Source organism: Hemibagrus wyckioides, linkage group LG02, assembly GCF_019097595.1.
Source record: "Hemibagrus wyckioides isolate EC202008001 linkage group LG02, SWU_Hwy_1.0, whole genome shotgun sequence".
Classification (NCBI taxonomy): domain Eukaryota; kingdom Metazoa; phylum Chordata; class Actinopteri; order Siluriformes; family Bagridae; genus Hemibagrus; species Hemibagrus wyckioides.
In genome coordinates this window covers 3,982,337-3,993,927 of record NC_080711.1, presented here as the reverse complement: position 1 = coordinate 3,993,927, position 11,591 = coordinate 3,982,337, and the positions used below count along the sequence as shown (strand labels likewise).

At 39.3% G+C, this 11,591-nt stretch overlaps 1 protein-coding gene across 1 annotated transcript in view; it reads right to left on the bottom strand.

The window, feature by feature from the left end:
- limd2 (LIM domain containing 2) overlaps positions 1 to 11,266 on the bottom strand; it is a 20,699-nt gene extending 9,433 nt beyond the window's left edge. The window contains exon 1 of the mRNA XM_058415827.1: positions 11,088 to 11,266. Within this exon, the coding sequence (XP_058271810.1) occupies positions 11,088 to 11,090 (3 nt within the window). The 5' untranslated portion in view covers positions 11,091 to 11,266. The remainder of the gene's footprint in view (positions 1 to 11,087) is intronic.
- Positions 11,267 to 11,591: the final 325 nt, after the last annotated feature.

Genomic DNA, 11,591 nt, shown 5'->3' with positions numbered 1-11,591 from the left:
TCTACGAGTAAAGATTCTCCAAGAGTCACGACACTCCTTTAAGAATCTCAACTCTCTAAGAGTCACAATTCTCTAGGAGTCACGATTCTCCTTTAAAAGTCTCAATTCTCTAGGAGTCATGAATCTCTAAGAGTCACGATTATTTTTTTAAGAATCTCAATTCTTTAGGAGTCATGATTCTCTAGGAGTCACAGTTATTCTTTAAGATTCTTAATTCTCTAGGAGTCGCAATTCTTTTCAAAGAATCTCAGTTCACTATGAGTCACGATTCTCTAAGAGTCACGATTCTCTAAGAGTCACGATCCAGTCAGACAGGATTATTCTTTAAGAATCTCAGTTCACTCAGTCATGATTCCCTAAGGGTCACGTTTCTTCTTTAAAAATCCAAGTTCACTAGGAGTCACGGTTCTCTAGGAGTCACGGTTCTTCTTTAAAAATCCAAGTTCACTAGGAGTCACGGTTCTCTAGGAGTCACGGTTCTTCTTTAAAAATCCAAGTTCACTAGGAGTCACGATTCTCTAGAAGTCACGATTCTCTAGAAGTCACGATTCTCTAGGAGTCACGATTCTCTAGAAGTCACATTTCTTCATTAAGATTCCAAGTTCACTAGGAGTCATTATTCTCTAGAAGTCATGATTCTCTAGAACTCACGATTCTCTAGAAGTCACGATTCTCTAGAAGTCACGATTCTTCTTTAGACATCTCAGTTCACTCAGAGTTACGATTCTCTAGGCATTACAACTCTGGTTCTACATTTATGTCATAAATGAAATCACTTGTGGGTGAAAATTGCTTTTGATGAAACGCGCTCAACGTGTGACGAGTCACCGGCGGGTTCCGAGTGAGACGGCACACTCAGCCCTGACAGTCTCACTTCAGTCAGGTATTATTTCACACATTTAGTTGTTATAAGTTTAGAAACTGGGGATTTAACATTAAACTGTAGGGATGCAACAATACAGTTAACCCACGGTTCAATACGTACCGCGGTTTTTACCCACGGTTTTCGGTTCGGTTCGGATGGCTTGGCAAATTAAAGGGTTTTTTTCCCATTATTCTTTGTTTAGGTGACAAGAACAGTAAGTATGTTAAGAAGAAAAAAAACTGGTTTTAGTTGCAATTCTCTTTATTTTACTTAAATGCAAAAATCAACTTGTTCACATTCATAGTGTACTGAAAATAGTGAGATATAAAAATTAGCGCTTCTATGACTTTATTACAGGGGACGGGTTTGGAGTACGGCGCTCTTTTTCCCCAATCCGCCATGTAATGACCAGTCAGGGTGAGATAACTCTGTTACCCCCGAGGTCCAACTATCTGTTATTAGAGCAAGGCTTTGTGCTTTAGCCAATTCGTTTTCGATTTTTTTTGGGCATTTTTTCGTAGAGTTCGGGAGAAAAGTCCGTGTCGGTAGTGTGTTTGCGGTTCGAGCACTTTTATAAGTTGCCGAAAGCCCACATCACCGATCACAGAAAACGGCTGCAAATCTTTAGCAATTATTATATTGTAATTATTTTTTGTGTCTCTCGAAACAAGTTGGGTCTGCATGGTCGAAGGAATCAGCAAGGGGACTGTTGTTTTTTGGGTTCCTGCGTTACCTGCTCTGCCATCCTGCTTCCACACAGTGGGTGATGGAGCTGCAGATGTGTGGTCATGTTGGAAGTATTTCCATGTCAGTGGGTAACTCGTGTGTAACAGTGCTTAAACACAGGCATTTTTTTTTGTTTAGCATTTTTGTTTCATCGGCATCATAATCAACAACAAATCCGAAATGTTCCCACACCACAGATCTGAAAGACTGCTTTCAGGCTGCTTCCTCGTATTTCTAAGAGTGAAATCTGACACCAGCATCGCAAGCATGGTTACCGCCCCTAACTTCAGCGCTCACTGATGCGCACGGATGCACTCACTTTCTGTCTCAGCGCGTAGCTATACAGTACAGGCAAACACAAACAGGCAGTTCAGAGAGTAATAAAACGCATGGTTATTATTGTTTTAAGGAAAAATCGCGGTTCACATACGCTTATTGAACCGTGGAGGTCGTACCAAACGGTTCAATATTATATTGAGTATCGTGGCATCCCTATTAAACTGCTTTTAATTCTCGCTGTAAGCAGGAAGACGAATCATTTTAAAAGTCACTCAGCTTGCAGACGTTGTTTCTCCATCTTTTTATTTTGTAGATTCCTCTGTGTGTGTGTGTGTGTGTGTGTGTATAACATCTATACTAACTGTCCAGTTTGAATAAAGCAAAATAGTGTATCGACCAAGTCGATTGTGATGCTAATGTAATTTTGGATGCTAATACTATCCTTCCACTGTTTTAGCCTTGTGGCTCCAGGACAAACCTACAGAAGCGAGCTTCATTCACTGCGCTGTCCCTTTAAGCTCCAATGCGATGGAATTAGCCAGGTCTTTGCAGGGTGCTAGCTTTGTGTTTTAAGCCCTGCTATTTTAAGAACTGTTTGGATTCAATCAGGCGCAACACCAAACTTGGCGTCATGCTTCTCATATTCTCTCGCTTTCCCGGCAGCTTGCGAGAGCGACGACATTTAAAACCCAGACTCAGAGAGATGACATCATCCCGGGCAGCGAGAGCACCGAGCCTGTACGAGGTGCCTTACTTGCTAAATCGACTAGAGAGAGGGAGAGAGAGAGGAAGAGCGAGAGGGAGACGGATAGAAAGCAAGTGGTACGAAGCGGGATGGGATTTCTTCTAATTACTAATGTGACGTCAAACTTTAGCATGGCTCACAGGCCCGAGGTTTTGGAAAACAAGAGGAAAATTCTTTAAGCATTGCACGAGCTGGGGTCTTTCCAAAGCATCACCAAAAAAACAGACTACCAGGTGCTGTAACATCACTCATCCGATCTAGTCTGATCTCGGAAGCTAAGCTAGGGCTGGTTAACCCTTCAACTAACCAGCCTGTAGTATTTGAGAGATTTTCTTTAACTTAACCATCTCTCCTACCACTATCGATTTTCAAGGCTCTAATCCATTAGCCGTTTACCGACCCCAACATCTGCCCCCCCATCCCCATCCCCAAGGGGGTCTATAAACCCAGAGAGGCAGGATAATGGAAGAAAGGTTAAAAGGTGACCCAGAAAGCTTGGCCGGTGCAACAGGGTCGCTCCATCTCCCAAAAGGAGTGCAATCTAGTCTACCAGTATAGGGGGGTGGTTTGGGTAGTGAAGCAGCTCTGGTGTGACCTGGACTGGCGGTTAGTTAGTCACTAAGGAGAAAAAGAAAAAAAGAGAAGCAGATGTAGAGAGCGGATGAGTAACAAGTCAGCAAGTTTCTCAGTGCTGACTTGTGCAAACCAACCAGTTCCCACAACAATTTCCTCAGAAATAAGACCAAACACCGAGGCTTGAAGGGCCCGACAGGTCCAGAGGAAGGTCTGTAAGTGTTAGCTGAAACCTGTTCAAGGTGGAACGAAACAACAACAGTGTAGAACGAAACCAGCCAAATGAGTCACTGTCAAATCTGCCCTTGTATGCAAACGAGCAGGCCGGATTGATTTGTGTTTCAAATCTTCCTCGTGTGAATGTAGCTTTAGTTCGGGTTCCATTGAAGCCGCAGACGCGCCAAGAAACAGTACAACCGAGAGCAGCGCTAATTCCGAGTCTGGGTCAGAAACCAGACTTTTCCCAAAATCCGAGTCAAATCCCATTTTAAATCGGATTCAGATATACGGACCTGAGACTCTCCAAGACTGAGAGTTTGACCGGCTCTGTATCACAAAGTGGACAAGCTACCGCTTGCATGCTTCCCCTTAAACCAGTTCACCTGATCCAGTAACCGTAACAAAAAAAAAAAAAACCACCACCACAAAAGCACACATGATAATCGTGTTTCATTTCCTAGAACAGCAGCTCAGACTGGAAGCCAAGGCAAATCGCAGGCTTGTATTAATTTCCTTTATCCATAGTAACTAAAGTCTAGAAAAGCTGAGCTGTTCACGGAAGGAGTCTCCAGTGTCTGTGCTTTTTTTTGGTTTGTTCGTATGATTGTGAGGGAAGTTAAAAAATAATAAATAATAATACTAAAAATATTATTATTAATAAAAATAAAGAAATTAATTAATTAACTAGTAATTTTTTTTTTAAAAAGGATTAAATAAAAATGTCTCATTTCATGATTAAAAAAACAATCTGCTGAAAAATAGTAAAAGTTATGGTTACTGTAATCATGTTGATTTATATATATATATATATATTTCTGTAAACACACCCATTACTCGTAATCTTTTGCTCACATTAATCCACTAACAAGAAAAAAATCCAGGCCATTTTGTCCTCCATGACCTGGAAACCTGTCTGTCTGTCCATCCGTCCGCCTGTCCATCTTACCGTCTGCCTGTCCACCTGTCTGGTAAGATGTCTTACCATCTGTCTGTCTGCCCGTCTTACCGTCTATCTGTCTGTCTTATCATCTATCTGTTTGTCTGTCTGTCTGTCCATCTGTCCGGCTTACCATCTTTCTGTCAGTCCGTCTTACCGTCCGTCCATCTGTCTGACTCTGACCTGTTTTTGGTCCAATCCAAAACTAATATCCGTTTCTTTAAACATCTCGAGGACATCTCTCACACTCTCACACCTTTTGTTCAGTTTCCTCAGATACGAAGACTCGAATTAAACCTGGAATGAAAATATATTTTAAAACGCTGACACAGCGTTCGCGGCATTTCGGAACATTTCTAATTAAAAGCTCGTTTGAGGCGTTTACACATCCAGCAATGTGGAATCAGGGCACAGAACCAGCATGTAATGAGGTATTTAAAAAGAAAGAAAAGAAAAGAAAAGAAAAGAAGAAAAAAAAAATCTTGGAAAAGCGTGTTGAGATCCGTGTGAGAGCCAGAAGCAGGAAAAAAAAAATCATCACGTATCAACACACACACACACGAGACCGACCTCTCTTTTTTTTAATAACAGATAACAAAACTCTAATTATTGGAAATGAGAAACAGAATTACTCTTGTGTAGGACGTCATGTGTGTTTATCCTTAGAGTGTGAAGTTGCTCTGTGTGTGTGTGTGTGTGTCATATTTAATGAGAAAAAAAATGTAAAAAAATAAAACTGGAAAAAAATGTCTCAAGTGCAATCAGATAGTTTAGGAGTAATACAGCTTAAACAGCAGATGATTAAAGTCCTAATCTAAAGCTTCAGACGGGTGTGACGTCACCCTGATACCAATATTTCCGCAGATTTCGTTCGTCTGTTTACAAATAAGCCCAATAACCAAAAACAAATCCAAAAAATAATCATTTTTTATGATAAATTATAAGATAAAGCTTTCATTTTGGCTTGCAGCCAAGTGTAAACGTAACACTTCATGGATTTGCAAGAGATTTGTTTCTTTGGGTTTCTTTTCCATAGACAGGACGTCACGCTAAATGTTTTAAGATGCTACGCTAAAGCTACAAAGGGTTAAAACCGTAAAAGACAACTTGGCAAAACTTTAAACACGGTGAAGATTCGGCACGCCTCTGCCGGCCCTGCTGGATTCTCCCAGCTCTGGTCAGGAGCGTACACGCCAGAGCCTATTGAGTAAGCGCTCAGGTTTTCACTGAAAACAAACCTAAAGGACGTGTTGAAACCTAGCGGCGAGCCGGGACGCGAGATCTTATCACGATGCGCTCAGACCCACGGCAACATGTTTCATCTGGTCTGAAGGCTTTCTATGGAATGTGACATCTATTTATACTGAGGCTCCGAGAACCGTCGCCTCGGGGCGGCTTCCGAGCGTAACGTGTACGATAAGCCAGACGTGGAGAGTTCTTTCCGATTATTGCGAAGGTTTATATTGCGAAAGCGCCTGATATTTCCCTTTGGAGAAATGCCAAGCCTGCGGCTGGACACAGGACCACTTTGTCCCGACGGCTTAATTGTTCAGGCAAATGAACAAAACGTTAACGAACCTGTTCAAGTTCAAATACATTTCCATAACAAATCTCTTTAACCCTTTTCCCCTCGGGCCCAACGACCCAGAAACCGGAATGAAGTATAACCAGGCAAATTGTCGACCTTTAGTTCTTGATGCTGATTGGTCAGTTAGTTGAATCATTTCCTACCAATTTCATCCGCTGCTTCTGGTATGTTACGGTTTGTGTAGTAACGGTTAATCCACTCGTACGGCTGATTTTACAAGAAAACAGGAAACTGTTTACGTTTATGGAAGAAGATTTAAGTCTGTGTCAGAGGTTTGGGGTAAAGCTGTAGCGTGAAGCTTCGGAATATTCCTGGAATTTGAGTTATGAGGTTTCACAATCATACGACAAGCTGCATGTCTTTTCCTCTCATGAAGAAAAACCGGGAGGTTCCTGAGAAAACCTGCTAAGTGATGTTAAATTTTAAATGCAATCCTAAATGGACAAAAATACATACACAGATCAGGCATAACATTATGACCACTGAGAGGTGGTCATATATTAGGCAGCAAGTGAACATTTTCTCCTCAAAGTTGATGTGTTAGAAGCAGGAAAAATGGACAAGTGTAAGGATTTGAGCGAGTTTGAGGAAGGGACAAATTGTGATGGCTAGACCACTGGATCAGAGCATCTCCAAAACTTGTGGGGTGTTCCCAGTCTGCAGTGGTCAGTATCTGTCAAAAGTGGTCCAAGGAAGGAACAGTGGTGAACCGGCGACAGGGTCATGGTCGGTCAAGGCTCACTGATGACCGTGGGGAGAGAAGGCTGGCCCGTGTGTTCCGATCCAACAGACTCAAACTGTTGCGCAAACTGCTGAAGAAGTTAATGCTGGTTCTGATAGAAAGGTGTCAGAATACACAGTGCAGGACGGGTCAGGGCTGTTTTGGCAGGACCAATATTAGGCAGGTGGTCATAATGTTATGCCTGATTGGTCATATATTTGACTAACTGAGGCGATTGTTTAGCTTTTGTTTAGAAGCGTTATTCTTTTGTGTAAGAAGATTAGGGTATTATGTGAGTAGGAAAATTAGATTAAATTTAAAAAACAAAAAAACGTTATAGGAAACATGGAAGTTTCTCTCAAATTTCTCAGCAGAGACACCAAACACGCCTCAAAGGCTTAAATGTAAAGCCTGATATATCCTAACCCCTGATTTTATCTCGAATTCCAACACGCCCAACCCCCCCCCCCGTGTCTTTTTCTTCCCCCTTGACGATCGCAGCCTTTCTGACGAATCCAGATAAACAGATCCACAGGGTTCAGCCTGGTGATTCAGTGGCACTTCTTTCTATTTAAGTAGCGTAGCTTGAGCGTCATCTTTCACTCTCCATCCATATAAGGGGATTTTCAGCAGAGGAAAAAAAAAAAAAAAAAAAAGCGATGCCATTATCAGACAGCTCCGGCTGCCCCAGAGTCCTAGCTGGCATAATTTCATTAGTACAGAGCTCCAAGAATAGCCGAAAGACAGAAGGCTATAGACGGAGATGCTCTGTTATATAAGTCATGATGCATGATACCTAGACGAAGGCGCCGGCACATGTGGAGGTATGCAAATCAGAAGACTTCAGGAAGAACAAACCATCCGGTCCTTTAGAGACGGCTGACTTCAAATCATTTTACTCTAATCTATGGGGGGAAGGGGGGGGGGGCGATGAAATATTCCTCTGCGTTTGATGAGAATGTGTGTGAATCCTTACTGTGGAGCCTCACATCATCACCCTCATCATCATCCTCATCATCACCGCTCTCGAAGGAGTAAAATTTCTTCCCTATTGGTTTTTTTTAAACCCAGAGATCTGACAGGACGTTAGATCGAACAGAAACCTGGAGTTTCATCCAAGTGTGCCAAGTCATCATCATCATCATCCTCATCCTCCTCAGCTCTCTCAAAGGAGTCAAATTGCTTCCCTATTTGTTTATTGGATGTTTTTTATTTTAAACCCAGAGATCTGACAGGACGTTAAATTGAACAGAACGGAGTTTCATCCAGGTGTCCCAGGTTGTCGTCATCCTCCTCCTCATCATCATCATCATCATCATCATCATCATCATCATCATCTCTCTCAAAGGAGTCAAATTTCTTCCCTATTTGTTTGTTGGATGTGTTTTCTTAAAAAACACCCAGAGATCTGACAGGACGTCAAATCAAAGAGAACAGAGTTTGCCAACTCATCATCATCATCATCATCATCATCCTCCTCCTCCTCAGCTCTCTCAAAGTTCTTCCCTATTTGTTTTTTAAAACCCAGAGATCTGACAGGATGTTAAATTGAACAGAATGGAGTTTCATCCAGGTGGGCCAGGTCGTCATCATCATCATCATCATCCTCATCAGCTCTCTCAAAGGAATTAAAGTTCTTCCCTATTTATTGGATTTTTTAAACCCAGAGATCTGACAGGACATTAAATTGTACAGAAAGGTGTTTCATCCAGGTGTGCCAAGTCATCATCATCATCATCCTCATCAGCTCTCTCAAAGGAGTCCAATTTCTTCCCTATTTGTTAATTGGATGTTGTTATTTTAAACCCAGAGATCCGACAGGACCTTAATGGAGTTTCAGCCATTTTTAAAATCAAACAGATCTGATTTGCCCAGACAGCAGGCTGAAGGAATCTTCTCGCCGATCATCCAGCGAGTCAAATCGACACGACATGCAGAGCCTGCGAGATAAAGCCTGCTTCCGTCTGCATGGTTTAACCCACGAAGAGCAGATGATGTCGGGAAATCGGCGAAGGAAGGCCTCTCGAACATCCCACGAGGACACGAGCAGGCAGGCTGTAATAAAATCATCCACTGCTTCCTTCTTCACTCTCCATGCTCCTTAGGGTAAGAAGGTGTGTGGATTGAATGACCCTCTGTGTGTCCAGGACTTTCGCAGAGAACTGGATTTTATATAAACACGGCCCTATTGAGACGGGATTGGATTTACATACATGACATTTGCAGGTGTTTTTATAGCGTCGCTGGTCACCTGAGACCTGATTACTCAGAGTGTGTTCGCATTCGAACGCTGCCGTGTTTCTCAAAAGCAGAATAAAATAATCCACCCAAAAACAGGAAGTGAATTTCTTTCCAATTGGAGTTGCTTAATTAATTCATTAATTATCTCTCTCTCTCTCTCATATAAATATCTTCACCATCCTTCATCAAGGTCTACTATATTCTTCCCATATTACACATCTTCCTACAAACCTCCAGGGATGCTATGTTCTCGAATCTGATTGGTCAGGAGATGTCTACATTTACTACCAAAAATTTCACCTGTATTTATAAGCCTTTTATTCCTTAAGTATTAAAGATATTTCGCTCCTAACATGTAGCACTTGGATGCGCAGAGTATTTTGTGAGTATTTTACAGACAGAGAATTTCAATGCGAAATCGTGTTATAGAATTTGAGTTTAAATAAGACACCAAAGAAACCCCAAAAAAACAAATAAATGTTAAATTAGAAATAAATATCTAATATTATTATAGTTAATTGTATCAAACATCAGATGCCAAAGACCCTTAAGCAAAATAAATAAAAATAAATAAATAAACCATTTTGTTGCTGTTCATTTAATACCATTTCCTCTTTACCAACCAATATCTAGGTCGCAAACTAAAATGGAGAATCTACGACAAACCAAGTCACCACTCCCTCTTAACATCTCCAAAACTAGACCTTTTTGCTCTTTTTTTTTTAATTTATATACACCATCAGATTTGTCCAGAACGGTCAGGGAAATATTCATATTCTCCGAGTCACTCATTTGGATTTTATTTCAACAGAAAACTGTACTTTTTTCCAAGAACAAAAGAAAGATTCTTTATTGAACATTTATAGTTAGGGTTGTCTGTTAAATAAGCGTAATAACCATTAATAATAAGCATTTAATAAACATTTTGCTTGAATATATTGTGTATAGTGTCTGTTTCAGCGGGCTGCTGTTCATAAAGCAATAAAATAATGCAATGAATTCATACAGACCGCAAAGAAACCCGAGATTAGTCTGATTTATGGCTTTTTTATTTAAGAAAAATATTTTATGAAATTAATTATTAATTATAAGATGGAAATCACATCCGAGTTTCATTTTGCTATCAAGACTATTTATCTGTATAAATGCATAAATTTTTATTTTATTTTAAAAAATATTATTTGAATTGTTTTGTGCCAAAATCAATGCTGTAAAAAAATGAAAAAATATTACTTTTATATTATTTTTTTTTTTTTTTTACTTTAAATATTTTTTATATTGTATATATTGTTACATTTTTTTCTTTCTATTTCTAGACATGGGCCATTAAATTCCTTTAAAAAAAAAAGAGAGTCAAATTTTATATGTTGTGAAAATTTTAAATATAAAATATTAATATAATAAAAATACAAAATATTTAAAAAAATATTTTTTTAAAGAATAACTTTAAAATATTAAATTTAAATATAATATAACATTTTATACAAAATATATTTTTTAAAATATTAATTAAAATATAAAATATAAATAAAATATTTTATAAATACAAAATATCTTATAAAAAGGAATATTAATATTAAAATATGAAATTTAAATATAATATAAATATAAAATATTTTATAAAAATATAATTAAAAAAAAATCAAAAGAAACCAGAAATTTCCATCGATTTTTTTGCACTGGAGAAATAAATAAATTTATAAACACAGAGATGTAAATAAATAAATAAATAAATAAATAAAAACAAGAAGCTTATTTGAAATGAATCCGGAAAATGTAAACACAACTTTTTTTCCCTATAGTGAAGCTAAAACCGGATGGAAGCTTTAAATTTTTTGTGTTGCTAGGATACCGCGTTTACTTATTATTATTATTATTATTATTATTATTATTATTATTATTGTACAAATCTGCAGGTTGTGTTTTTTTTAACAAACTAGCTGTGGTTAGCATGAACGCCTGCAAGACAACAAGCACCTCATCACAATAAGGGAGAAAAACACCGATACACGCTGCCTCGAGTCCAATCCGCGAGATCTGTGAAACGGAGTGCACTAGGTGTCGCGCGCAGAGCCGTTCTATCGTGTGCACTCGTCAAGGGAGGAAGACGCGGATTGGGATACGACCCTCCCCCCCTCCGGTTTCGTCGCCTGCCGTTGAATCAAAACGAGAAACGGATTGTTAGGCACTCACCATCTGGGTATATCCTTATCGGTGTTGCAGTTACAAACAAAAAAGGTGCAACAGGAGCTCAGCGAACCTAATTTCGCAATTTTCCCCCACTATTACGTGGACTAAAACTGAAGCAGCGATGATGTTGCTTAAACCGCTTGAGGTGCTTAGATTTTTTGTTTCCCCCCACTGCTTCCTCCTCCTGGACGCTTTTTAAGCGTGGATGGGTGTTTCTTTTTTCTCCAGCTCATTAATATTCACAAGGATCTTCGTCGCAATTGGTTGTGTCGTTCTAACCCCGCCCATACTTCACGCCCACTTCCAAAAAGGCGCCCTTTTTTTCTTTTTTTGTGTTGAACGAAAGCATCATTTTAATTTATTTTTTTTCCTGGTATAAAATATTATAAATAATACACTAAACAAGAATTGTCCATAATATATATATATATATATATATATTTTTTTTTAACTATTTGGTTGTGTAGTGAGGAAGACATTTGCTTCGCCTAGACTATATTGCCAAAA